Source organism: Drosophila sechellia, chromosome X (genome assembly GCF_004382195.2).
Source record: "Drosophila sechellia strain sech25 chromosome X, ASM438219v1, whole genome shotgun sequence".
Lineage (NCBI taxonomy): Eukaryota > Metazoa > Arthropoda > Insecta > Diptera > Drosophilidae > Drosophila > Drosophila sechellia.
This window is the reverse complement of record NC_045954.1, coordinates 2467963-2492893: the sequence shown is the minus strand read 5'-3', so window position 1 is coordinate 2492893 and position 24931 is coordinate 2467963. Positions and strand designations below refer to the sequence as shown.

The following is a 24931-nucleotide window of genomic DNA, read 5'->3' as shown; positions in this document are numbered from 1 at the left end:
ACCTAGGTAGCTTGTATTTTTATGTATAGGTTTGTAGGTAGACTGTCTATGTTTCCTTTAGTCATATCGCTGTACACAAATCGTTCAACAAAAGTTTTTCAGATGCTATTTAGAGCCAAAACAATCGAAATCGTTATACACCGGCACCTCCATCGTCAGGCACTTATCGACATCTGCGGAGAATCGATAACAACGCCATTTTTAAAAATACTGGCAGAAATGCCTTTGCTTTTTAGCGTCGCATTGGATTAGTTTAGTTTAGGACTCAAAAAAAGAATTCATTGAGAGTGCCGGGCTGCGCGCGGAGAAGCCACTTTGCTCCAAAATCAAGAACAACCTAAATTCTAAGTTTTTGTAAGTGCTAACCATCTGATCAGTTTTCGCGCGATTTTCTATTTCCCGATTCGGACTTGAGCGGATCTGCTGTGCCCCAGAGAAGGTAAGTGGTTGGTGGAGATGTCGGTAAGGGTGATGGAATGTGATGATTGTCCTTCCAAAACCCCCAGATGTCCAGCGAGGATCCCAGCTGCGTGGCAGTGGCCTTGCGCGTGCGTCCCCTGGTGCAGTCCGAGTTGGATCGCGGCTGCCGGATTGCCGTCGAACGATCAGCGGATGGAGCGCCACAGGTTACAGTCAACCGGAATGAGTCGTATACGTACAACTATGTCTTCGACATTGGCGACTCGCAGAAGGATCTATTCGAGACGTGTGTGCAGGCCAAAGTGAAGAAGCTGTTGCATGGCTATAACGTCACAATCTTGGCCTATGGACAAACGGGTTCCGGAAAGACCTACACTATGGGCACCGCCTTCAACGGAGTGCTAGATGATCATGTGGGCGTTATACCACGCGCCGTTCATGATATATTCCAAGCCATTGCGGAAATGCAGAGCGAATATCGTTTTTCTGTCACATGCTCTTTTGTGGAGCTCTACCAGGAGCAGTTCTATGACCTTTTTTCGTCGAAAACTCGGGACAAGGCCACCGTAGACATCAGGGAGGTCAAGAACCGTATTATCATGCCGGGTCTCACCGAGCTAGAGGTCACATCAGCCCAGGAAGTGACCGATCATCTGATCCGCGGCTCAGCCGGGCGGGCTGTGGCCGCCACGGCTATGAATGAAACCTCTTCAAGATCCCATTCCATATTCACATTGACGCTAGTAGCTACCAAGCTGGACGGCAAGTAAGTGGGCCGCCATCACCTCGCGAGAATACTTAATTCTTAATCACATTTTTCCCCCAATCTCCGATAGACAATCCGTCACCACGTCCAGGTTCAACCTGGTGGATCTGGCTGGCTCTGAACGCTGCTCAAAGACCCTAGCCAGCGGCGATCGCTTCAAAGAGGGCGTAAACATCAATAAGGGTCTTCTGGCCCTGGGCAACGTGATCAATGCCTTGGGATGTGAGTATCTATCATTTAGCCACTGGTCTCCATTTTCATAAATTCCATATACATTGCAGCTGGTCAGGCCGCTGGCTACGTACCCTATCGCCAGTCCAAGCTAACACGTCTGCTGCAGGACTCTCTGGGCGGTAATTCCATTACGCTCATGATTGCTTGCGTCAGCCCCGCCGACTACAACGTGGCCGAGACATTGAGCACCCTACGCTATGCGGATCGAGCACTGCAAATCAAAAACAAGCCAGTGGTCAATCTCGATCCGCATGCGGCGGAGATTAATTTCCTGAAGGATGTCATCCAAAAGCTGCGTGTAGAGCTGTTGGCGGGCGGCAAGATGAGCAGTTCCTTAACCAGCGCTGTTGGAGCCGTAGGCTTGGGTGCCATTTCCTGTGAGGATTCACTAGCTGGTTCAATGGCCAATGCGGCCGAGATCCAGCTGCTTAAGAATCAGGTGCGCACCCTGCAGGACAGGAATAGGAAATTACAGCAAGAGCTTCATCAGTCGTTGCTCGATCTCACCGAGAAAGAAATGCGTGCCCACATCGCCGAGCAGGCCCACGATAAACTCCGAAGCCATGTAACGGAGCTAAAGAGCAAACTGGATAAAAGAGAACAGGCGCAATTCGGAAACGAGAATAAAAATGGTGACAATGATCTTCGCGAATTCTCACTGCTGGTGGATCGAGTGCACGTAGAATTGCAACGCACTCAGGAGGAGCTGGAGTCCCAGGGCCATGAGACACGCCAGCGACAGAACAGTCGTTCCCATACAGAAGGCGGTGAAGGCGGCGGCGATGAGGTGCACGAAATGCTGCATTCCCATTCGGAGGAGTATACCAACAAGCAAATGAACTTCGCTGGCGAACTGCGCAACATCAATCGCCAGCTGGACCTCAAACAGGAGCTGCACGAGCGTATTATGCGCAACTTTAGCAGACTGGATTCGGATGACGAGGACGTCAAGTTGCGGCTGTGCAACCAAAAGATCGATGACCTCGAGGCGGAGCGACGAGACCTCATGGATCAGCTGCGCAACATTAAGAGCAAGGATGCATCTGCCAAATTGGCGGAGGAGCGACGCAAACGCCTGCAGCTCTTGGAGCAGGAGATCTCCGATCTGCGCCGGAAGCTGATCACGCAGGCCAACTTGCTAAAGATACGAGACAAGGAGCGTGAAAAAATTAAGAATCTAAGTACCGAAATCCGCACCATGAAGGAATCCAAGGTGAAGCTCATACGAGCAATGCGTGGTGAGTCCGAGAAGTTCCGCCAATGGAAGATGGTTCGCGAAAAGGAGCTAACCCAACTAAAGAGCAAGGACCGCAAAATGCAGTCGGAGATTGTGCGCCAACAGACGCTGCACTCCAAGCAGCGCCAGGTCCTCAAGCGCAAGTGCGAGGAGGCACTGGCTGCCAACAAGAGGCTGAAGGATGCTCTCGAGCGGCAGGCTTCGGCGCAGGCCCAGCGTCACAAGTACAAGGATAACGGGGGATCTGCCGCTGGCTCCTCCAACGCGAACGCGAAGACAGATTCCTGGGTGGATCGTGAACTGGAGATCATACTCTCGCTTATAGATGCTGAGCACAGCCTGGAGCAACTGATGGAGGACCGGGCCGTAATCAACAATCACTACCATCTGGTCCAGCAGGACAAAGTCGACGATCCCGCCGAAGCCGCAGAGCAGGCCCGCATTCTGGCGAGTCTCGAGGAGGAGCTGGAAATGCGCAATGCCCAGATCTCCGATCTTCAGCAGAAAGTCTGCCCCACCGATCTGGATAGCCGCATTCGCTCCTTGGCTGAGGGCGTCCAAAGCCTTGGCGAGTCCAGGACGGTTAGCAAGCAACTCTTGAAGACTTTGGTGCAGCAGCGGCGTCTACAGGCCTCCATCTTGAATGAGCAGCGCACAACGTTGGATGACCTGCGCGTGCAGCTACTGGAAGCTCAACAGCAGGAAGATTTGGCAGGCAAACGCCTTCGTCTGCTCGAAGTCCAGCATGAAGAGCAAATGCTGGCGCAACAGCGCGACTACGAGGAAAAGGTTTCCGTTTTAATCAGGACAGCAAACCGGCGATGGGCTGCAGCTCAGTCACCGGCGGAGGATCAGCAGCGCAATCAGATCCTCGAAGAGCTGCTCAGCAGCCGGGAGGCACTGCAGCAGGAGCTGGACAAGCTTAGAGCCAAGAACAAGTCAAAAGCCAAGGCAGCTAAGTCCGAGCCTCAGGACTTAGATGATAGTTTCCAGATAGTGGATGGCAACGATACAATAGTACTAAGCGATGTCAGCGACGATCCCGACTGGGTGCCATCCACATCAAAATCCAAGGTGAGTTTGCATTTGGCTTTCGAAAGCTCTTGAAACTAATTGTTCCACAATTTTCTTGACATTGCCGCAGAGGATTCAATCCGATAGCCGCACTGTGATTTCTCCGCCAGAGAAACAGGATGCCAACGTGACGTCATTGGGCAATTCATCCATACAATCGCTGAACTCCACATCCGCCACAGAGGATGGCAAACGCTGCAAGGGCTGCAAGTGTCGGACAAAGTGCACCACCAAGCGCTGCGGCTGCCTTTTGGGCAACAATGCGTGCAGCGAGAGCTGCGTTTGCAAGAGCAACTGCCACAATCCCCTAAATCTCAAGGATCAAGCTCCGCATTGCGGGGGTGGCGATGACCCGCTTGACGAAGAACGCCAGAAGGACGAGGCGGAGGATGCCGACAAGTCTGATGATGACGGCGACGACGAGCCCCAGACCGCCAAGGAGAACACGGTGAAGTTCGTCACTCCAGAAGCGCCCGGCAAAGTTATGCCTTCGCCGAAGCGAACGCTGCAGGAACCGAAGGCCGCGGCCACACCGCTGATGGATACAAACGCAGGGGAAGACTTCAATGGACCCAAGTTGGCTAAGTGGGCAAGACTACTTCATTTTGTACGTTCCAAATGCAAGCATTCGTTTTCATTTCGCAGGATGTCCGGACTGGCGTTTGACACGCCCAAGCGGAAATTCTTTTGAATTTGGAGGGAACCTCAACCAATCAGGGATGTCAACGGAGGAGCATTAACAGATGTGCAGGAAGGAGGAGCAATAACAGATGTGCAGGAAGGAGGAGCATTAACAGATGTGCAGGAAGGAGGAGCATTAACAGATGTGCAGGAAAGGGGAGCATTAACAGATGTGCAGGAAGGAGGAGCCTCTAAATGCCTGACAGCCCATATTGTAGTGGCGAGATTAGACTCGCTTTGTTCTCGCTATGTTCGTTATCTTTTAGGAAATGATCGTTATGAACTTTTTATCAACCAAGACTGTATTCCATGTTTTATAATTTATCAATATAGTATCCATTGATCTGCATCAATTCATTCCTGGGTCATCTAAGCTTAAATTCGGTTAGCTGCAGAACTCAGATGATTCCAACTTACTTATATCTTACTTACTTATATCTTTTCTTACGCTATTCCAAATTTTTTCGATTCACAAACATTCAGAACAAATTCTTTTTTTTTTTTTGCCAAAATACATGATTACGAGAGAGATTGGTATATTTTTAAAAACATGATTTCCCAAAAAAAAATCACCCATTTTTTTTCCATGGAATAAAATTAGAACCTTGCTGTTTTTGTTTTGTTTTTTCGAAATAAGTCTCGTATTTTCACCCCAACTTTCGAATATAAAAGATATGCATTTATATTTTGACATTTTATTATTGTTTTTGTATTTGGTTCTTTTTTCGTAACAGTTGTATGTGTGTGTGTATTGGGTGGTGTGTGTGTGTGAGTGGACGCGACATTCTTTTTCGCCTTTTCTTTTTTTTTTTGTTTTTGGGGTTTACGAGGTGACTGCAACTCACGTGCTCCACATTTTCAGAGGGCGTGAGTGATTTGGGCGTGGGTTTCAAAGCACCGATAACAGATTAACAGAATGACAGAGGCAAACAAAGGAAATGTGACTAAAACAGAGTACTCCAACTAAAAAATAAGAACAACGAAATTCGAAGGTGGCTCCCCGAGAGGATCGAGGACCTCTTCTCAAATCAGGATCATATCATTCACACCACGACTTCTCCGGGCTGAAGAAGATCTTCGGAAGGATGCGGAAAGTGGGCGATCCTGATCCTCCCGGCTCTCGGGGCATACATCCTGTGGTGAATGACGTATTTACATAGGCCAAACTGCTCACAAAGTACATCAAAATTTGCGCACGTAAGTACATAAGTCTAAACATTTTAGTTTGCTTCCCTTTTTGTTTTTAACCTTGGTTTCGGTGTGAATGATATTTAACAGATTTTCAATACATCAATGTACACATTTTTAAATAATCGTAATTGTAATAATAAATCTACAATGTACATACAATATTTACGTTTATATAAATATAGCGCATTTCTTTCACTACAGACTATACAAAAAAAATATATATATAATGAAATTACACTTAATGGAGAGTTTTCGCGTGTGGTTCTCTTGCATCATTGTTATTGCCCCAATTGTTGTTGTATTGCAGTTGCATCTTCTAGTGAGTGATGCACTAGATCATAGATCTCGCTCCAAGACGTTGTCTATTGCATTTGTTCTTTGGGTCGGACACCCTGGTATGCTTGTAATCCGTGCTGATTGCTACTACGATGATCTGATCTGATTTCCTTTTTCTTTTTGGCAAAGTTGTGAATGACCATGACTTTAGAACGAAACAACAATTATATGGTGTGGTGTGGGTGTGGGTGTGGTTGTTGAGTGACTCTTATGCTTATAAAATGTACAAATAAAGTAAATCAATCAGATTGTGCCAGGACAACGCACTGAGCCTGGCCGAATTGTGCGAAATTTCGTTTGTTTTTGCCTTGCTTAATTTGGTTTTTGGTTTCTGGGGGCGATATGATGACCATGGCTGCACTCGATGACTCCCTTCTCCAGTTCCACAATATCCTAGACAGTCTCCAGTACGCGCACATCCTTCTGAACCACATAGAACTTGTGCTTCTTGCCCACCAGGCCCCAAATGACGGCCACATTCTCGATGACCACATTCACGGGTATCGTGCACACCGCACCCAGCACGCAGGCCAGGAATCGGAACAAACCGAAGCGGTACAGCGAAAAGGACTTGATTACGCCAAAGACGTACATGTAGATATTAATGGCCGCGATGAAGGCGCACACGAAGTCAACCAGATTGGGGCAGGGAATGGGATACAGTGCCGCAAAGATGATGTTCGACGTGGACAGCGGCATGGTGACCCACGAGTAGACACTGATGCCCAGCAGGAGCTTGTGCTTGAAGGGGATCATCTTGGAGTGCACCACCAGCAGGATGCCCTGGAGCCAACGCTTCCGCTGCTGCAGGAAGTCCAGCAGCGTGAACGGCGACTTCTCGTACATCTCGCCCTCGATGAAGTTGAACGTGTATCCCTGGCTGAAGGCACGCATCGCGAAGAAGCAATCCTCGGCAACCGAGCCGTCGATGCCGTTGTCAAAGGACACTGAACGCTCAGCACTCACCTAGCATAATGAAGATTAATTAGTACACGCATATATGTAGTTGTAGTTCGATTTGTGGGCATAATATGATTGAAACCTTGTGCAAGTGTGATTTCATTCCTATGGCACAACAAATGCCATAAGAATGCCCCTTGGAAATGCCTGCGATTTCTCATTCGTGTCGTGAGTGCAGGAATTAGATTGCTTTCCGTTCAGAGCTTACTGAGCTGTCATGGTTGATAAAAGACCGTTGGGAAAGTAGTGAGTGGAATTCCCCAAAGGCCCACTCATTCGCCCACAAATCGAGCAACGAAACGGAGGGAATTACTCACCTGGGTGACCACATAGCTGCCCTTCCAGCTGAAGAGCGGCTTGTGGAAGAGCTTGAACTGCAGGCGCAGCTTGCCCATATCATCGGAGACCCGAAAGCTGTCCGCCAAGGTGGTCAGCCAATTGACCACGTTCTCGTTGGCATAGGTGATCAGGCCCTGGCCAAACGGGTGCTTGCCATCCAGCACAAAGTTAATGATTCCACGCACCGAATTCTCAGTGAGCAGCGTCTCCTCATCCAGATGGACGATCCAGTCGCTGTCGTTCAGCACGTTCACATTATCCTCCAGGCAATACTGCAGGGCGCGCGACTTGAACAACGCGCCGGTTCTCGTCTTGTACTCCTTGGGCACCACGATCTCCCGGATGCGTCGATGCTGCGACAGATTCACCGCCTTGTCCGTGACCACCTCGATGAGAAAGTTCTCCAGTCCCGTGTCTAGGCAGGTATTCATGTTGCGCAGCACATTCGTCTTCACCAGGTCCGGGAAGTCGCCGCGCGTGACTACACGGATGCAGATGAAGGGCGCCAGCAGGGGGCTGCCCTTGAGGACGACCTTCTCGGGGAAGGCATTGTAGAATACCAGGCCGCAGAAGTTGAACAGCACCTGGGGCAGCGTGAGCAGCGTGAGAAAGCGCAGTAAGTACAGCAGAACCGTGGCCAACTGGCCGTATTCAGTCCAAGGATCCACGAGCGTGAACGAGTTCTCGTCAATCTTAATACCGCCGGAGAATACTTCGAAGGTAACTATCACAGTGATGAGCAGTGCGCAGTGCAGCAGATGCTTTGTGGTGGAGTTCATCTTGGTTTGCGGGTTGTGTCTGGTTTTGTTTTTCCTTTTTTCTGTTTTTAGTTTTTAGTTTGTGTGTGTAATAACGTAACTTAAGTGGCTATGGTTCTCCAGCCTTAAGTAGACTTGTGCTCTGACAATCTGGCAATTCCGCAATCTGGAATCCTTATCTGCCTTGTTTGTTCGTTAGTTCGTTCGTTCGATCCCGACTCAAACGACGGTGGATGAGTCAGCTACCCGGCTAAAGATACTAAGGGTTTGTAAGTTTGTTTGTGCCTGAAGCTCAGCGATTGCCGCCGAGCGGAAAGGAAGTTGGTTGGTCCAGGCACCCCAGGTCAATATGTGTGTGGTGCTCCGGATGCTCTATCAGCTCCTGGCTGTGCTGCTCCGCGGTCTCGTCTCCTCCGCTTCCTCTTCAGCTGTTGGTGAACTTGGACGTGGTTGCTGCCGCTGGCGTTGGCTTTCTTGCATTTGAGACTCTCAGCTCTGTTTCCTGGTCAGACATTTCTGCGATTGGAACGGAAACAAGAGGTTTTGGCATTAGTATCGAGTTCTGGATAAAAAGCGAGCATGGTAGCATTTTCGTTAGCCCTTATCAGCCCTCAGAATCCCACCAAATATGCCAAACAATTGGCATCCCGCCTCGCCGCTGTGACTCGTAATCTGGCATTAAAAATGAATTAGTGCTGCTAGCCCGGCTGTATAGTATACTTAATTTTTTTAACCTTTCACATCGGTCACATTTTCGTTCGCTACATTTACTCGTATGATTGAATTAGAACTGAGTATTTGGGCGGGCCTTCCCTGCCCCACCGCCATGGAAACTTGTTAATCATCTCCACCATTGCGTGCCCGGCGGCCCATACAACTATTGATCACATAACCAGCAGCCAGCCATTCGGCCATTCAGCTTCTCCGCATTCCATCCATTTTCCATAAAGCCCGCGCATCATAACTTGGGCAGCAATTGAGCGGGTTCAAATGGCAACGATTTGATTACAATTGGTACACATCATTTCGAGTGTTTATCGTTCTTGCCTTGGCATTTTTTTTGGGTGGGGAATGTTAAATCTCGTTCAGCCACGCGGATTAGGACTGGATACATCGATATCCGAATGATATTGTGTGTTTGCACATGTTTCCATTTGTCGCTTCCCGCTCGTTCATTTCGTGACTAGCGCGATATGATTAGAGGCATTTCAAAAAAAAAAAAAAAAAACTGGGGATTCCAGGAAGTATTCAGATTAGCAGCGTTTGATTGGCACTATCGCGTGAATTTAGGGGAGCTGGAAATCAAATAGGCGGCGATAAGCTAATCATCAATCATTTATCAAATAGTCCAACATATAGATTCCAACATAGATTCGTGGACTTGATTTCACTTTGCACTTAAATTTGCAGTGCCATAGAAGCAATTAACCACAATTATGGATCGGAGTACCGACAATCTCATGTGGTCCAATTAACTCGAATTGAAAGAAAATATTCCTAATCTAATCTAAATATTTGTGAACCAACATAGGATTCTGGCGACTTTCTCAAATCTCGTATAGCAATATATACAACTGTGTATTATATTGATGAATGAAAAAGAAAGGAAGTTGAACAAAGGGGAAATCACAATAGGTCGGAATTTTGTACACACACATACCATTCAAATGATGGCTGACTCATGCACTTGGAATCGAGACGAATCGAGGCCCTTGACCAGGGAACCAGGTAACCAGGTCCAAGTCCAATAACGAAAATATCTGACCAAGTGCCAGCGAAATTTTCCATCGATTCGAGTTCCACGGGAGTGTACTCCACAGTCTGGGGCGTTGTCCAATGGTGGGGTGGGCACATAAAGATTACACACGCCCCATATCGATTTATCCACTCACATCGCCTCAATTGGCGGAGGGGTGCCACCACCCAGGAGCAATGGGAACCCACAAACGTGGGAGGTTTTGCGGTGTGTCGTTTTCAGCGGCAATAACACACAATATCGAGGGCTGGCTATAACAATCAAATGTTTGTCAAAATTCCCTAGGGTCTCTGGATTAGAGGCCCATGTGAGCTGTTCCAAATGGAACAGAGCTCCGATTTCGAGTGGAACAGTGAGTACTCGATGGATACATATATGTATGTATATAACTGTGATCTTTGTCATGTAAGGCATCCTACTTGAGTATATATTTAAGATATCCCCCCTCTGTCCGACCATAGTGTCTGTGCATACTGTCCACCCTAGCCGGTGGCCACCGTACTTGGCCGGCTATTGTGACACTTCAGACAGCCTGATAAGAAACTCCTCGCCCGGCGAATCGGACCCGCATACGAGTACACAGTTTAAATTCCGTTGACGATAAGCGACGGCCTTCGACAATTGCGAAATCCCATATACATGCGTTTGTACGTCAGAGCTGGCCGATGCCATCGGGCATGACAGGCCATCCAAAATGTTTGGAAACCTTGGATGTGGTGGATCCACGTCCAAATTCAAATCCAATGACTCCAGCGCGCTGCGCTTATCACCGCATGAATCATTCGGCCGGAGGAGGAGCGGGTTCAACGGCAACTCCGGAGAGACCCAGCCGCAGATTAACCCGGGCCCTTGTTGTTGTGGCCGTAATGAACTTGGATTGCTCGCGATAACCGGTCCGCGCTTATATAAAAAACAAAATCGGACTGCCCGACTGTCTGACTGGCTGACTGGCTGGGTGCAATCATTTAAACAATAGCACTTTACTATACTATATATTGCGCCTCTCATTCGCTTTGTTTGTTTTCTTTTTTCGCAACTAACTGCGAGAAAATGAAAATGAATGCAACGCTCCAGCGATTGCAGGGCAGTGCACAAAATCGAATACAGTGGGTGGCTAGTGCACACATGGGCTTGGGCGGTGGGGACGAAACAAAATCGAAAGTGCAAACGCTTGAACAGGTGAACAAGAAACTGAGCCAGTGATCACTACCTTTCCGGTGCGAAGATGTTGTCCTCCTTCTTGGCTAATGCTATCGCTCTTGGTTCCTGCGAGTGCCAATCGAAAGATTGTCCAACTTAATGCATAACTTATATTTGCGAACAATTCGCTGGCGATAACCACTGTGGTGTGCGATGCCATTGCTGATATACTGATATACTGGTTAATTGCCGCGGCACATTGTTCCCGGGCCCAATTCCAGTTGAAAGCAGCGATGAGCAGCTCTCCAAGTGCAGCCTGGTCGCGGGAAATCTAATCGTGAGCACCTGCCCTGAGTCGCATCGCGTTGGCCACTCGAGCAGCGCTTCCATTAGCCAAGTTAATAGTTCGCCCATTAATTAGCACGTCTCTCGAACGGCCGACTGGCCTAGAAGCCAATTAAAGTAGTGCCTTAACTTCGCCCGGCCAACCTTATATAACAACGTGCGAATGTATATAGCTCACAAAGTTACTGCCCCATAGATCATCCTCATCCTGCAAGCACACATTTCTGATAATGATTCGCGTCCATTTAATATCGATTTGCCGCCACTCGCAAAATTTCTCCCTGTGCACCGCACCGCTGCAGTCAATGTCAAAGTCCAGCGGCGCGCTCCATGAATGGGAAATCCCCGCTTCACAGGGGATCGTTCCAGGTGTTTAGGTCCCAATACCAACCCACAAACCCCACGCAATCGAAGTGCCCCGCTCACCAGTCCATAATCGCGCGTATTCGTATTCGTATTCGTTTTCTGTTTTTTTATTTTTTTATTTTTTTTTATTTTTTTATTTATTTTTATTTTTTTATTTATTTTTATTTTTTTCTCTTTTTCGATTTGACTATAGTTCGATGTTTTATCGTTTTTTTTCGCTTTGATTCGTTGCACGTTTTCGACTGAATGGGATTCGTTTAGTACGCGCGATTTGTGAGTACTCCTCTCGTGCTTGGAGCTCCGAAGACGGTCGCCGGCACACTAAGCTCCATGGAAATCGGTCAGGTACACCTGCCCATACGCTACGCTATACGCCGTCCCCGTGTGTGTCCGTGTGTGTGTGTGTGTGCGCAGTCATAATAATAAATTAAATACGTTATCAAGCACAGAACACAATCAGCGGAGGGCAGAGCGCCGCTAACCAATGTTGGCACTAAGTACTTGGTTGGTACACGTAGAAGAATCGCCTGCAGCAATCACAGCGCTCTTGGCCACGATCCAGCTAACTGGCAAGGAACTGCACTGATCTGGGCCAACTCATCGTTGGTGCATCGAACGTCACTTGAGTGGTTTCCGTTCCGTGATTCACCAGCTGCTTTTAGCCCCAATTTGATCTGAATGTTTTGTGTGGGCTTCTCGGGGGGAGTGCCCATATCTAGTTTATGATTTGCACGCTTTTCAAGCAATTGTGATCTATATTGTGTCGCACTTCCTGCAGACCAGCATATTTATTTAAGTTCTTAGCTCTCAACAATAAAACATACTTATTTCTTTGTGTGTACTGCTTGATTACGTCGTAATCACAGTTCGGCTGTCCGTCCACCTCTTGAATCATGGGCCAGGCAATTGGGGATTCCGAAAGACACAGATATTTGTCTGTAGATGCACTATATACACTACCGTAGATAGGACATTTGGAGTACACTGGAGGACAATGCCAAGTCAAGGGCACCTATTCAGATGGTCGGTCGGACTATAAGTTCCAGTATGACATCATCATGGAGCTGGACATGCAAATGGACTCGATATCAGATGGCAGTTTGTTGTACGCCTAGTTCATTGGCGTCGCTGGAAGCGGAGCAGATGGACGGATAGGATAATTGCATGTCGAAAACTAGGAGCGCACATTAGCAGTAGGTCAGGCAGGTGCTTCCCCCGACATGACATCATGGCCAGGTCAGGAGGTGAGGCAGATAGCAACAAGGACATGGACCGAGCACCACCAGGCGTGCTATGTCACCAGCCCACCAAGCAGCATTTTGGCCACAAATCGAGGGCTGTCACGCAAGAAAGAAAAAAGACCAGCGGCAGAGAGCCACATCGCTTATCGCAATGGACTGAGCAAACAGCGACAAACATGCGTCTGTGTCCGTGCGTAGATAAGCGCGGGCAGAGCACACAATCGGCACTCGTTTATGGTGGGGCCACAAGTGAAATGTGGGCAGGTTTCCTCGAGTGCAGGCCGCCAGTTGCAAAAGGGGGCCATGCAAACGGTGGGCCCCCATCCCTGCGATTAGGGCAAGAACTGGACAACTGGACCGCACAGAGCAGTCCGCCGAGTAAACACAATGACACATCTAGTAGCCGGTAGCTAAACGGAAAGTTCCCTCGTCGGCCAAGTAGGCTCGTCACAAAGGTGTGCCACATTATACTGTTTCCCAGTTTGTTTACCAGCTAAAGCCTACATTTCTCCTTATCTGCAGCAGCTCGCCAGAAAGTGCAGCGGATCAAGTTGCTGTAGGCGTTGTCTTAGTAGGAAATTATATGGTCGTTGCTCCTCCATTCGTGTTTATCAACGTTTACTAAGAGTATAGCCTTAGAATCTTGGAAACCTACCTAGGTAGGAAACCGAAATACAATCCCAATTGTTTGCTAAAGTCTACGTTTCCGTAGGAAACGGAACGGAAACCCTTCTTGCGCTCTAAATACGAAGCTAACTTTGTTTACACCGCCGAGTTGTCAATGCTTCCACAATGGAGCCATTGAGCATATATATGTTTATATTATGCATGTGCATATGTGCATCATAAACATCCTGCATTCTTATTTCGCTCGCTGTGTTGACTGTACGTCATCGAGGGAGCGGCGGCATAAGGGTTAGGCGCACGCCCTGCTGCGCCCGTCGGGGAGTTAAATGGGGGCCAATCCCTTGCTCAAGGACATTCGCCGCTGGCTATGAATATTGGATGCAGACGAGAGTCACGAGTTCCAACGGGTAACTTTCCAAGTTAACAGGTCACATAGCCACATGGGAACGAAATTACACAAAAACACGCGAGCAATGCGCCAAACAGACACGGCTTTTCTCTTGGCAACCAAATGCCTGATTTGGTAATGCTGCTCATCTTAAGTAATAAGGACATAGTTATGACCCTGCATAATGACTTGCACTTAGTCCTACTTTCTTGCCCGCCGCTGTGCACATACATATGTACACACACGGCGACAACGAGTGCTGCTAACCGAAATGTGCTAAAAGGCGGTCCAAGGGCGTCGAAAAGGGGGGGGTGGGGTGAGGGGGTGGCTAGCCAAGGGCGCAGTTAAATGGTTTTAATAATTGGGTAGTTGAGCTCATTAAACTAGTTCGTCAAGCGCACATTTAGTCGATGAATATTAGCTAAGCCCCTGTCGATTTACGCCCCTGAAAAGTTAACAACTTGCTTTTCTTTGCTCACCATGTTTTCCATGCCAAAACGTATTGGGAAGAAGAAGAGCGAGTGTCCGAATGTTTGGGTTTCTTTTGGGTTTCTATCTGTCTCCGTCTCCGTCTGCCTCTTCCTCGGCGTTTCTTCGCTGCAGACTGCTGTTATTGTGGTTGTTATTGCTGTTATTGGTATTGGTAATGGGTGTGCTGGGCGGCGAGGGGCGTGGCGAGGGTGGGCGGGAGTTTTCCGCGTTCCTGGGTGTGCCGCTGCTAAATGATACACTTTTGTTGGCGCCTCTCTTTCGCACTCTCCTCTCCTCCTTGTCGCTCCCACCGATTTGGATTTGTTTGGGTTATTTTCAAATTAGAATCCCTGGTTGCTGGGCTGCTGTTGTTGCAGTTGTTGCTGTGGTTGCTGTTGTTGCAGGCGCTCTTGTCTCGTCATTAATATTTGCGATTTTTATATTGGAATATATGTGTTTATATTTATAAACGTTTGTTGCCTTGCTAATTTTCCGCCGATGAACACCTTCCTCTCTCTCACCTCTTCACGCTCGCTCTCTCTCTGCACCGGTTCACGCCGCTCTTTCGGCGTACTTTGCACAGAAAAAAAAGCAAAGGAATTGCAGTAGAGGCGCTTGGAAAAGCCCAAACTAGCAGCGATTTGTTTAAAAGGAAAATCGATTTTCCCACGACCACGACCGTTGTATTTTTTCTCTTCTTTTGCTTTTATTGCCACTTTTTTTTCTCACTACGCGTGTCGCGGTGTGTATGTGTGTGTGTGTGTATGTGTGCGCGGTGCGGGTGCTTGCGTGTGTGTGTGTGCGCGCGACGGCGGCGGGTCGAAATTGATTTGCAATTTAATTGCAAAATTCACTGGGCGAATGTTGTTCAGCGGATTGGCGCGCGCATCGCATGGCATTCGGATTCGGCAAGGTTCTGAATCAAGTGAGTCGAATCCGTGATCCCCGAGTTTAGATTCGTCGGTTTTTTCGATATTCGTTTCGCCAAGTGACCGTCGCGCGCCGTTATCGAAATCCAGTGGCAAACGTTCAAACTGAACGGGCAGTGTGGCCCTCTATAAGCCAAGTCAACGCAGGGTCGCACTCCAATAGGCGCCAAAACTTAAAAATAAATAACTTAAAGAAAACGTTACGTTAAAGAAAAACGTAATATATTAAACCCACTTATTGTCGCTTCTAACCCGTAATGGAGGTTTGTTTGTTTCGTAACTTTGCTAGCTATATGCTTTTTTAGAATTGAAACTTCTCATTGAGTGAATAAAATGCAATTTGTACATTTAAGTGTCTCGCCTCAAAAGGCGCGCAAGTTGAAAGGACATTTGGGCGCCGCTGAGACGGTGTTTTCTTTTATTCAAAATTTACATTTCGTATTTTATATATATTCTTTCTGGCGCTGGGATTCTGCCCCGAGCACCTGTTGTATGTGTTTCGCTTAAATTTAGTTTTCTCGTCACCGAAAGATCATTATAAGTTTTGTTGGTTTGCGTGGCTGTGTCAAAGGTTACAAACAATTTTGGGGGAATATTCTCGTTTGCATGGTGGCCAATACAATAGGCTAATAAATATTTATACATTAATCGTTTTTTTGTTTTCACTTTTTCTTTTTGTTTGTTTGTGATTTTTCCGTTTTGCCGTAGAATGTGAGTTTTAAAGTGTGATTTAAACGTAGAATTTTAGAGTTCCTCTTCTTTTTCTAAATTATGCGTACAAAAAAAAAGGGGTGTGGTGGGGGGTGTTACAATTATAATATTATCCAAGAAATGTATGTGTGTGTTCCGATCGCACTTCCTCCAGCTGGATACCAGCCACTCTATGTATCCGACTTCCACAGCTTGATGGTCTTGTCGTTCTCGAGCGCCGCGGAGGCAATGATGTTCTCCGTGGGATGGCAGGCGGTGCACAGAACGGTGTCGGTGTGTCCCTGCAGCTTTTGCACCACCTCCTTGCTCTGCAGATTCCAGATGTAGACCATGTTGTCCTCGCTGCCACTCACGATCCACTGCAATGGACGCTTGTGAGTTAAAGCCTCAATGTTTTAGTGTGCATAAGATATGAACTCACCTTTCCTCCCGTCACCGAGAAGTTGGCGAATATGCAGTACTTCTCGTTCTTGTGACCCGTATACGTCTTCAGGCACTTGCCCTTCGAGTAGTCCCACAACTTGAGCGTGTTATCCAGCGTGGCGGCCAAGATGTACTTGCCGTTGGGCGAGAACTTCACAAAGCTGACGGGCGGATTGTCGTCGTCGATCAGGGTTTTCAAGCACTGACCACTGGCCGTGTCCCATATGCGACAGAGGCCGTCGTAGCTGCTGCTCACGATCAGCGAGCCATCGCGATTGAAATGCACCGCCGAAACGGGATCGGAATGGGCGGGTAGGGTCTTCAGACACTTGCCGGTGCGCACATCCCATATGCGAACGCTCTCGTCGAAGCTGCCGGAGACGATCAGATTGGACTGCGGATTAAAGTTGCAGCAGAACACATAGTTGCTGTGGCCCTTCAGGGTTTTCAGGCTCTTCCCGGTGCTCAGCTCCCAGACCTTGAGCGTCTTGTCATCGCTGCCGCTCACGAGGAGTCGCGAGTCTGAGCTCCAGGCCACATCGCTGATGCCCAGCTTGTGGCCCGAAATGGTCTTCTCGAACTTGCCATCGTAGGCTCCCCAGATTTTGATTAGTTTATCAGCGGCTGAGGAGTAGAAGTGGAAGTTTAATAGGCATGTGCTGTATGTATGGAACGAATGAACACCCTGTGCATTCTATAAATGCTTATTTTCTTTTCAGAGAGCTTATTTAAAACATAAACATCCCAATTCCCATTAACTGAGCTGCCAGAGCTGTTTGAGCTGTCCACTAGCAGTTCAATACCATTAAATTCCCGCCAGAAACTCGTGGATAGAGATGCATGTACTTACAGGAGCTGGCCAGCCACTCGCCATTCGGACTGAACTTGACCGCCGACACCGCCTTGGTGTGCCCGGCCAGCGTGAACTTGAGCGTGTAGTTGGGCTTGACGGAGAGCGAGCTCTTGTTGGAGGCGCTGCTGTTCGATGAGGTGGTGGCCCCTGGCTGGCCCACCGAGTTCGGCTGCAGCGAGTTTGGGCCGCTGGGCGCCGTGGGCAGGGGTTGCTGTGGCGGATGCACTACGCCGGGATGGCCGCCGTGCACGGCTCCGATGGGCACCATGTCCTCCGGATGCGGATTCTGCTTATGCTCCTTGGCCTGGCCTCCTTGTTTATTTTCCCTTCTCTTTGGCACGCCGCACACGTGCTTCTTCTTCTTGTTGTTCCGGCTAGAGGAACGCCGCCAATTAGCGGGCTAATTCGTTGGGCCTGTCGGATTAACTGCAGCTACTCCCGTTACCGGTGGTCACCGGCTGCTCTCACTGTTGGGCGTGCGATTTGTTTGTGTAAATAGCCGCTTGGTTTTTTGGCTCGTTTGCGTGCCACACGTGAAAATAATAATGCATACGGTCACACTAATAACTAAAAATTGGTCAGCGCGTCAATGTGACCGCTGCGCACCATCAGCGGATTGCCACAGCGGTGGTGGAACGTGTTTACTCGGTTCCCCGTTCATTTTAGGGAGATTTTGCGCTGTTTTCGTCCTTGGGGGATGATTCTAGAATGGGACTCTTAGTTTCCCGCTGAAAAAATCAAGGGGGGTGCTTCGGCACATCGATGCAAAATTGCATGCAGTTAGCTCGACGTTGCCAGATCGCTTCATTCATGTTTGAAATTTCGCGTACAGTTGCATTTAAATTTAAATCAATTGCCAGTAGTTATTTAGTCTTAAAATTGCAGGTAATTCTAACTGAAGTGGCAACTTTATTAGATTTAATTAATATTTACATATTGTTAGAGCATTTTATGCGCCTTTAAGATTTCAAACCAAAAATTCTCTAGCAGAAACCAACAGTTGTAGGACAATACATCTAACTCCTTTGGCGACTTACAATGTATGTATAAATAATATTTAATTACAAAATATCCGCACTCTTTTAAAAATTCCAATTGGCATTATTTCCAACTGGACATGAGCGACAATTGGCATTTCGCAGTCCGCTGCACCTGGCCACACTGACCAGCGTTTAAGCAAATTCTCAGACCAAAACATTCCCAGTTCAGTTTCCAATTGGACGCCAGGATCAAAGGAGCGCAGCCGCGGGCACAGGAGCACGCGAAGCACACGGAGCCAAGCACTCGAGGACCCGAGGAGCACAAGAAGCCAAGAAGAGCCCAGCTGCTGGCCAGGATGAACGGACTGCCGCCGAGCAAGCACTACAACCTGACGCACTACCAGCAGCGCTACAACTGGGACTGCGGACTGTCCTGCATCATTATGATCCTGTCGGCGCAGCAAAGGGAGCAGCTCCTTGGGAACTTTGAGGCCGTGTGCGGCGAGGAGGGATTCGGCTCGAGCACCTGGACCATCGACCTGTGCTATCTGTTGATGCGCTACCAGGTGGGCATGCCATGATGCACATGTGTATTCATTGACACTCTCTTCTTGGCCAGGTGCGCCACGAGTACTTCACCCAAACGCTCGGGATCGATCCCAACTACGCGCAGCACACGTACTACTCCAAGATCATCGACAAGGACGAACGGCGCGTGACGCGCAAGTTCAAGGACGCCCGGGCACATGGACTGCGCGTGGAGCAGCGCACCGTGGACATGGAGGTCATTCTGCGGCACTTGGCCCGCCACGGACCCGTCATCCTGCTGACCAACGCCTCGCTGCTCACGTGCGAGGTGTGCAAGCGCAATGTCCTGGAGAAGTTCGGGTGAGTTCCTCTTGCCACCGGCGATTCACAAAAACCACCTTAAATCCACACCCACGACCCCCCAAACTCGAATGAAAAGCTGTTTTCACATACCCTGCATTGCTCAAAATACACGCCTCCATGGACCCAAAAGGTATGCCGGACACTATGTGGTACTCTGCGGATACGACATGGCCGCCCAGAAGCTCTTCTACCACAATCCCGAGGTCCACGATGGCCGTGAGTATTCCAGTTACTAGCAGTCCTTGAAAATCTATTGATTTTCGCTTTTGGCTGCGTTCCACAGACATTTGTCGCTGCCTCATCGAGTCCATGGACACGGCACGGCGCGCCTATGGAACCGACGAGGACATCATTTTCATATACGAGAAGAAGGAAACTAGGGAGTAGTAGATGGATTAGCCAGCGGAACAGAGGAACATATGAACAGATGAATATGAACAGAGGAATAGATGAACAGATGAATAGATGAACAAATGAACAGATGAACAAATGAACAGAAGTACCTGCCGTCGCCAGGTTGCCAGGTGATGAGAACGGATGATTGGAATCTGCGATTGTGATATTAGGACTTTAGGAGGAGACCTTCTGGGGGGGCCTTCGAGTGGGAGGTGAGAGAAATAGCTGTCTGGTTAACTTTGGCACAACAGTGTACTTTATTTAGGTATTGTTAGCAGTTGGTCCCCATACAAAAAACAATTACACACATATTTATATAAACTTGCCAGGCAGCGTCTACTCGTACATTATAGAGGCGTTCCATTGACGCTCCAAAAACCGTCGGAGGAAAGTCCGAAAATCCAATGTTATTTCATAGTTATGTTTAACACAGAACAATAATAATTGTTCTTAGCTAACATTCCGCTAAACGCCCCCCAACTAATTTTCATATTTGTAGTACGAAAACATTCCAATAACTATTATGCATGTATGTATATGTAGAAAATAAATGAGATTATTGTTCCAAATGTGAGCCAGCCGGGTGACTCCTTAAAGCGACTGCTTCTTCTCATCCTGGTCACCCGCGCAGATCGCCTTGTAGAGCTGCTGCAACTTGATGTGGGGCGCCTCCACGGGCAAGATCACCTTGCCATCCTCATCCGTGTACTTGCTGTACGGTTGCTCCGAGAAGACCTCGAATCCATGGGAGCGAAAGATCTTCTGCGAGAAGATGCCGGTGGCGTCGGCCTTCAGCAGGCGGAAGCCATTCTTCCTGGCCACCGCCACGGACCGCTTGACCAGCTCATTCGCAATGCCCTGGCCACGGTAGCAGGAGTCCACCGATAGGATGCGCACGTCGAACATGCAGTCCACGTCGAAGTGCTCGAAGAGATTGTGCTTGAGATTGTGCCTGTGCAGCAAGTCGAAGATCTTGCGGAAGTCTGCGTCGTCGTTGCAGTCCAGCTTGCTCAGCGCCTTGGCCGTGTCGCCCGGCTTCAGGATGCCATTGAGGACGACGCCGACTATTTTGCAGGCACCCTTCTCCTTCGCGTCCACAGCCATCACGCTCATCCGGTGCTGTATGGCCTCGGCACAGTGTGCCTCCAGGGCGGGGCAGCTGCTGCCGTTCTGGCACAAGCCGGCCGCCTTGTTCAGCGGCTCGTCGGCGAAGAAGTTGCGGCGCAGGTGCTCCAGCACCTGTTCACTGTGCTCCGGTGCAATCATCTGGTACTCCATGGTGTCACAGCAGCTGCAATCGCCGAATCGTCTGCGGATGGTAATGAAGATCTGTGGGAGGAGCTTATAAATATTATTGCTATTAAATCTAGATGATTTAAGATGTAAGTGCGCATAAGCTAAGGTTTTCTTCTCCTACTGTATATTTAAGCACTATTTATTTATTTCTTAATTTTAATTTTCGTTTGCAAAAGTCTAGGTACACACATGTGGGCTTGGTGCTCGTCGAATGTGTTGGGACTCTTTTCCTATAACACAATTAGTCGCAACTCTCTGGTTGTCCTTTCAACTCTCGACCTCTTGCCTCTCGCTCGCTCCCACTGCACTTTCGCTATGCTTTGTGTTGGCCTAATGACACACCCCCAACGAATGCCGCCCCCTTTCCGAGAATCGCGACTTTTTAGGCCACCTAATCCCAGGCACCGCGACCAAAGCGGTGTCACCTGTGGCCAATCGATTTCGGTGCTGGATTTGGAAGTTAGTTCCACTTACTCAGTTCGTCTGTGGCCAATGGGATCGGATGAGATGGACGGCGGACTGTTTGTTTTGCTCGGCGAAAAAATGTGTAACCTACTTACGGGCGCTTTCAGATGCGAAATGCGACTGGAGCAGCTGGAGCAGCCGACCGACCAAGCGAAGCGCCAGCATCCTCCTGTTAATACACATCGAGAAAATACCCAGACTAACTTACAAACCAATGGAAATCGAAATTACTTTGCACGCACGTAAGTGAAAACGATTGGCTTTCAATATCAATACTATTTCACAGGTTATTTGTAGGTCAACCCACTCCAATTGACTCCAACTTTTCGCTGCGTGTACGCCCTCGTGTTTGCCTCATTGCCGAAGCATAAGAAAAATTTTGTCCTCTGGGATGGGGTGCAAGTAAAGTGGGGCATGGAGCGGGTGCCGAGTTCTCCTTGTTGTTGTCGTATCCTTCGAGTGACAGCCATGCGTATACGCAACATACGCACACTGGAGCAATGGGAGCGATTGCCGCCTGCTCGTGACTTGTGCCGGAGCACAGTGAAATCGAGAGTGTCCCCCCGCCCCAATTTGCCATGGAAAATACGTGCGAAGTGCCGCCCTTTGCTTATACGCACCAACTGTTGATTCCGCCGCACAATGTGAGCCGCACTCATATACAGATTTTGACTCTCGACGACCAGGACGTGCCGTTAGCACCATTAAGTGAGGGGGAAAGCCCGTGTTATCCTCTGCTTATATGAGAGGCGGGATGAATATTTGTTGTCGCTTACGACTCAAAAATAGGGGATTGAACACGTCCTAAGTATAACTTAACTGGTAACTAGTAGATACATATGGTATGAAGACGAATTTCATAGGTAGTCCGCATGACCTTGCCTCATTGTGGAGTCTAGACAGCCACCAACTGTTGCTTGACCCAAAGTGCCGCCCACTTTGACCTTCCTCGCCGCGTAACTAACTCCCTGCTATGCATATTCATTACGTTAATTATTAGCCCTGTTGTCCCATAGCCAGTGTGCTATGACCAATTGTGGCGGACACGTGCCCAGAGTGCACTGGAAACAAATCTTTCTGCCGGCCATGAGCTCTTAACTCGAAACCAATTCGATGCATCAAATAAATAGTCGAATTACTGAATCTTCTAAATTTTCTCGCTCTGCACAAAAGTGCTGAAATTGGGCCACATGACGACACCAAGAACCGTATTCAAATTGCGTGGCTCTGCGCCGGATGGACGGGAGGGTATGTAGCCATGACCGGAGACTGAGATCCGGAGACGTCCAAATTGTCGTCGGAGTACAAAGGTATTTCATAGCCAGTGACGCAGTGCGTTTAGCTGCGTGTGGCTATTGCTCTTTGTTTTCCATCCATTGATGGCAATCAGTTTCAATTGAAATCAATCTGCCCTAACGGTCAATATCGATTGACTATCGAAGGGAAGGCATCACTAACTGACCTTGGAACGGGGAATCCCAGTGGCTCTACCTCGGAAACCAGGATGGTTCAGGATCTTTCGGGCCAACTTCTTGAAACCCATTCTATTGATGGCGCAGACTTGGAATTTTGAGTGGGATAGTTAGTATATCTTTGATTCAATTTTGATTCAAAAAGTTTACTATGTGCCGAACAAAGCAATGTTGTCATGTTGAGAATCCATCCAGCCATGCCATCGGCATCATTTTGGAACTATTGCCTTTCATTGTTTGCTGCGTATCTGTTATGAATGCGAATAATTAATTTGTTCACGTAATGGCTTAAATAATTGTTACTACTGACAGTTTTCCATTGGTTCACTAGCACGGAGAGTGTGTTGCTCGAACCCCATCGACCAGAAGATACTCTTTGTAATATATTTGATTATATTTTAGTATCTCAAGTGCGCATACCAAGTTTCATATCTCGAACCTCAAGAACCACCGAGTTACAGGTGTTTGCGGTGGGGACATACCATACTCATCATCGTTCGCTGTGGGCGACAGCTGTTCCGGAACAGCTGATGGGCCCGAATCGAGTCCCGAGCCCCCAAATCCCCCTACCCCCACCACACCATCCAATCGGATCCGATCCGATGCGATGCCTACCCAAGATCGCCGTTCTCTCGCCAGGTCGCTCGATGAGTCTTCATTCGCTGGCCCAGTTTGTCGTCGTGCTGTTCTGTCCGCTGTAGCCCACTTTGTCGTCTATTTTATTTTCGTTGTGTCGCGTATATTTAGTAAATATTTTGTTGTTGTTATTTATAGTTTTGACTTGGTTGGCGTGGTGCGTGTTGTACTCTTGTTTTTTTTTTTTTGAGTGGCATATATTGTTTGATTTCCGATGGCAGCCAAAGACCGTTTGCCCATCTTCCCGTCGCGCGGGTGAGTAGTTAATCCTTGCTGAACTCCCACAACCCTATACACCTATACACCATGTTGTAGGGCCCAAACGCTGATGAAGTCGCGTTTGGCGGGCGCCACCAAGGGACATGGTCTGCTAAAGAAAAAGGCGGATGCCCTGCAGATGCGCTTCCGTCTGATTCTGGGCAAGATTATTGAGGTGAGAGCGTGTAACTAACTGTGGCGAAGATGCTGCCTACTATCCAATCATACGCGTTTTCCAGACCAAGACCCTGATGGGTCAGGTGATGAAGGAGGCTGCCTTCTCCTTGGCCGAGGTCAAGTTTACGACCGGCGACATCAATCAGATTGTGCTGCAGAACGTGACCAAGGCCCAGATCAAGATCCGCACCAAGAAGGACAATGTGGCCGGGGTAACGCTGCCCATCTTCGAGCCCTACACGGATGGCGTGGACACCTATGAGTTGGCCGGCCTGGCACGCGGTGGCCAGCAGCTGGCCAAGCTCAAGAAGAACTACCAGAGCGCCGTGCGCCTGCTTGTCCAACTGGCCTCCCTGCAGACCTCCTTTGTGACCCTCGACGATGTCATCAAGGTCACCAACCGGCGGGTCAACGCCATCGAGCACGGTGGGTTCCCTAAATCGCTTGAAACGATACACATCTGATATGCTTCTCCTATCCAGTGATCATCCCCCGCATCAACCGAACCATAGAGTACATCATCAGCGAGCTGGACGAGTTGGAGCGCGAGGAGTTCTACCGACTGAAGAAGATTCAGGACAAGAAGCGCGAGGCTCGCAAGGCATCCGATAAGCTGCGAGCGGAGCAACGTCTCCTGGGTCAAGTGGCCGAAGCGCAGGAGGTGCAGAATATCCTCGACGAGGACGGCGACGAGGATCTGCTCTTCTAGACACACGAACAGCACCCACATGTGTACCAACCCATCCTGTGCTCCACCTGACAACCCAATCATCACTCAACTTTGCTACCTCACTTCCCACTCGTTATTTTTGTCGTTCGTTGTGATCCGGATGTTGTACCACTTGTCGTTCTTGGAAATACAATCCGTAATCGTAACCTTTGTAGACGCCATGTTTGTGGTTTCTATCGCCAGCTAACTATTGTGTTTGTGAAATCTGTAGAAATATCAAGTATTCAGTAAAGGTGACGACAAGTATTCAAAAGGTAGGCAATTAGAGTGGTCATCAAATCCGAATCATAACGGAGAACCAAAAGTAGGGTATCCCCATCTCTTCGTGTGTTGAATACTCAGCACACACTATCTGACCCGTAATATTCATTTGATAGTCCATCA

At 48.6% G+C, this 24931-nt stretch overlaps 6 protein-coding genes across 12 annotated transcripts; 3 read left to right on the top strand and 3 right to left on the bottom strand.

Moving 5' to 3' along the window:
• Positions 1-57: 57 nt before the first annotated feature.
• On the top strand, positions 58-5095 carry LOC6616163 (chromosome-associated kinesin KIF4). Its single transcript, XM_002040492.2, has 6 exons — positions 58-439; positions 507-1186; positions 1257-1408; positions 1468-3731; positions 3802-4316; positions 4377-5095. The coding sequence occupies exons 2-6, from the start codon at positions 507-509 to the stop codon at positions 4420-4422; spliced, it is 3657 nt and encodes a 1218-aa protein (XP_002040528.1). The 5' UTR covers positions 58-439; the 3' UTR covers positions 4423-5095.
• A 523-nt stretch (positions 5096-5618) lies between these two features.
• On the bottom strand, positions 5619-15310 carry LOC6616162 (beta-1,4-mannosyltransferase egh). 3 transcript variants are annotated; one of them, XM_002040491.2, is made up of 3 exons: positions 14339-15310; positions 7217-8512; positions 5619-6905 (listed from the first exon to the last, which is right to left on the bottom strand). In XM_002040491.2, the coding sequence occupies exons 2-3, from the start codon at positions 8015-8017 to the stop codon at positions 6333-6335; spliced, it is 1374 nt and encodes a 457-aa protein (XP_002040527.1). In that variant the 5' UTR covers positions 8018-8512; positions 14339-15310; the 3' UTR covers positions 5619-6332. The 3 variants fall into 3 exon arrangements, with proteins under 3 accessions (XP_002040527.1, XP_032581086.1, XP_032581087.1); XM_032725195.1 differs by lacking the exon at positions 14339-15310 and adding an exon at positions 11664-12079; XM_032725196.1 differs by lacking the exon at positions 14339-15310 and adding an exon at positions 10963-11371.
• Positions 15311-15637: 327 nt separating this feature from the next.
• LOC6616161 (protein will die slowly) lies at positions 15638-17816 on the bottom strand. Its single transcript, XM_002040490.2, has 3 exons — positions 17244-17816; positions 16392-17017; positions 15638-16329 (listed from the first exon to the last, which is right to left on the bottom strand). Exons 1-3 carry the CDS (start codon positions 17512-17514, stop codon positions 16141-16143), a joined length of 1086 nt encoding a protein of 361 aa, XP_002040526.1. The 5' UTR covers positions 17515-17816; the 3' UTR covers positions 15638-16140.
• Positions 17817-18388: 572 nt separating this feature from the next.
• LOC116802090 (protein GUCD1) lies at positions 18389-20082 on the top strand. Of its 2 annotated transcripts, none has more exons than XM_032725201.1 (4): positions 18389-18792; positions 18846-19114; positions 19194-19333; positions 19401-20082. In XM_032725201.1, exons 1-4 carry the CDS (start codon positions 18583-18585, stop codon positions 19502-19504), a joined length of 723 nt encoding a protein of 240 aa, XP_032581092.1. In that variant the 5' UTR covers positions 18389-18582; the 3' UTR covers positions 19505-20082. The 2 variants fall into 2 exon arrangements, with proteins under 2 accessions (XP_032581092.1, XP_032581093.1); XM_032725202.1 differs by having other exon boundaries at positions 18391-18792; positions 19248-19333.
• On the bottom strand, positions 20033-23044 carry LOC6616160 (dopamine N-acetyltransferase). Of its 4 annotated transcripts, none has more exons than XM_032725197.1 (2): positions 22737-23044; positions 20033-20842 (listed from the first exon to the last, which is right to left on the bottom strand). In XM_032725197.1, the coding sequence occupies exons 1-2, from the start codon at positions 22815-22817 to the stop codon at positions 20105-20107; spliced, it is 819 nt and encodes a 272-aa protein (XP_032581088.1). In that variant the 5' UTR covers positions 22818-23044; the 3' UTR covers positions 20033-20104. The 4 variants fall into 4 exon arrangements, with proteins under 4 accessions (XP_032581088.1, XP_002040525.1, XP_032581089.1 ...); XM_002040489.2 differs by lacking the exon at positions 22737-23044 and adding an exon at positions 20999-21419; XM_032725198.1 differs by lacking the exon at positions 22737-23044 and adding an exon at positions 21284-21419 and having other exon boundaries at positions 20033-20854.
• A 192-nt stretch (positions 23045-23236) lies between these two features.
• On the top strand, positions 23237-24734 carry LOC6616159 (probable V-type proton ATPase subunit D 2). The gene is made up of 4 exons (XM_032725200.1): positions 23237-23637; positions 23698-23815; positions 23880-24243; positions 24300-24734. Exons 1-4 carry the CDS (start codon positions 23597-23599, stop codon positions 24524-24526), a joined length of 750 nt encoding a protein of 249 aa, XP_032581091.1. The 5' UTR covers positions 23237-23596; the 3' UTR covers positions 24527-24734.
• Positions 24735-24931: the final 197 nt, after the last annotated feature.

Excerpts from the sequence above, each read along its gene's own strand:
- LOC6616161 (XM_002040490.2), bottom strand. The coding sequence starts at position 17,514 with ATGGTGCCCATCGGAGCCGTGCACGGCGGCCATCCCGGCGTAGTGCAT. Across the intron at positions 17,018-17,243 it reads CGAGTGGCTGGCCAGCTCCT|CCGCTGATAAACTAATCAAA; the intron begins GTAAGTACATGC and ends TCTACTCCTCAG. Across the intron at positions 16,330-16,391 it reads TCTCGGTGACGGGAGGAAAG|TGGATCGTGAGTGGCAGCGA; the intron begins GTGAGTTCATAT and ends CGTCCATTGCAG.
- LOC6616159 (XM_032725200.1), top strand. The coding sequence starts at position 23,597 with ATGGCAGCCAAAGACCGTTTGCCCATCTTCCCGTCGCGCGG. Across the intron at positions 23,816-23,879 it reads TTCTGGGCAAGATTATTGAG|ACCAAGACCCTGATGGGTCA; the intron begins GTGAGAGCGTGT and ends CGCGTTTTCCAG. Across the intron at positions 24,244-24,299 it reads GGTCAACGCCATCGAGCACG|TGATCATCCCCCGCATCAAC; the intron begins GTGGGTTCCCTA and ends TCTCCTATCCAG.
- LOC6616162 (XM_002040491.2), bottom strand. The coding sequence starts at position 8,017 with ATGAACTCCACCACAAAGCATCTGCTGCACTGCGCACTGCTCATCACT. Across the intron at positions 6,906-7,216 it reads GCAGCTATGTGGTCACCCAG|GTGAGTGCTGAGCGTTCAGT; the intron begins GTGAGTAATTCC and ends TCATTATGCTAG.
- LOC116802090 (XM_032725201.1), top strand. The coding sequence starts at position 18,583 with ATGAACGGACTGCCGCCGAGCAAGCACTACAACCTGACGCACTACCAG. Across the intron at positions 18,793-18,845 it reads ATCTGTTGATGCGCTACCAG|GTGCGCCACGAGTACTTCAC; the intron begins GTGGGCATGCCA and ends CTTCTTGGCCAG. Across the intron at positions 19,115-19,193 it reads AATGTCCTGGAGAAGTTCGG|CTGTTTTCACATACCCTGCA; the intron begins GTGAGTTCCTCT and ends TCGAATGAAAAG.
- LOC6616160 (XM_032725197.1), bottom strand. The coding sequence starts at position 22,817 with ATGGGTTTCAAGAAGTTGGCCCGAAAGATCCTGAACCATCCTGGTTTC. Across the intron at positions 20,843-22,736 it reads CTGGGATTCCCCGTTCCAAG|ATCTTCATTACCATCCGCAG; the intron begins GTCAGTTAGTGA and ends CTCCTCCCACAG.
- LOC6616163 (XM_002040492.2), top strand. The coding sequence starts at position 507 with ATGTCCAGCGAGGATCCCAGCTGCGTGGCAGTGGCCTTGCGCGTGCGT. Across the intron at positions 1,187-1,256 it reads GCTACCAAGCTGGACGGCAA|ACAATCCGTCACCACGTCCA; the intron begins GTAAGTGGGCCG and ends AATCTCCGATAG. Across the intron at positions 1,409-1,467 it reads CGTGATCAATGCCTTGGGAT|CTGGTCAGGCCGCTGGCTAC; the intron begins GTGAGTATCTAT and ends TATACATTGCAG.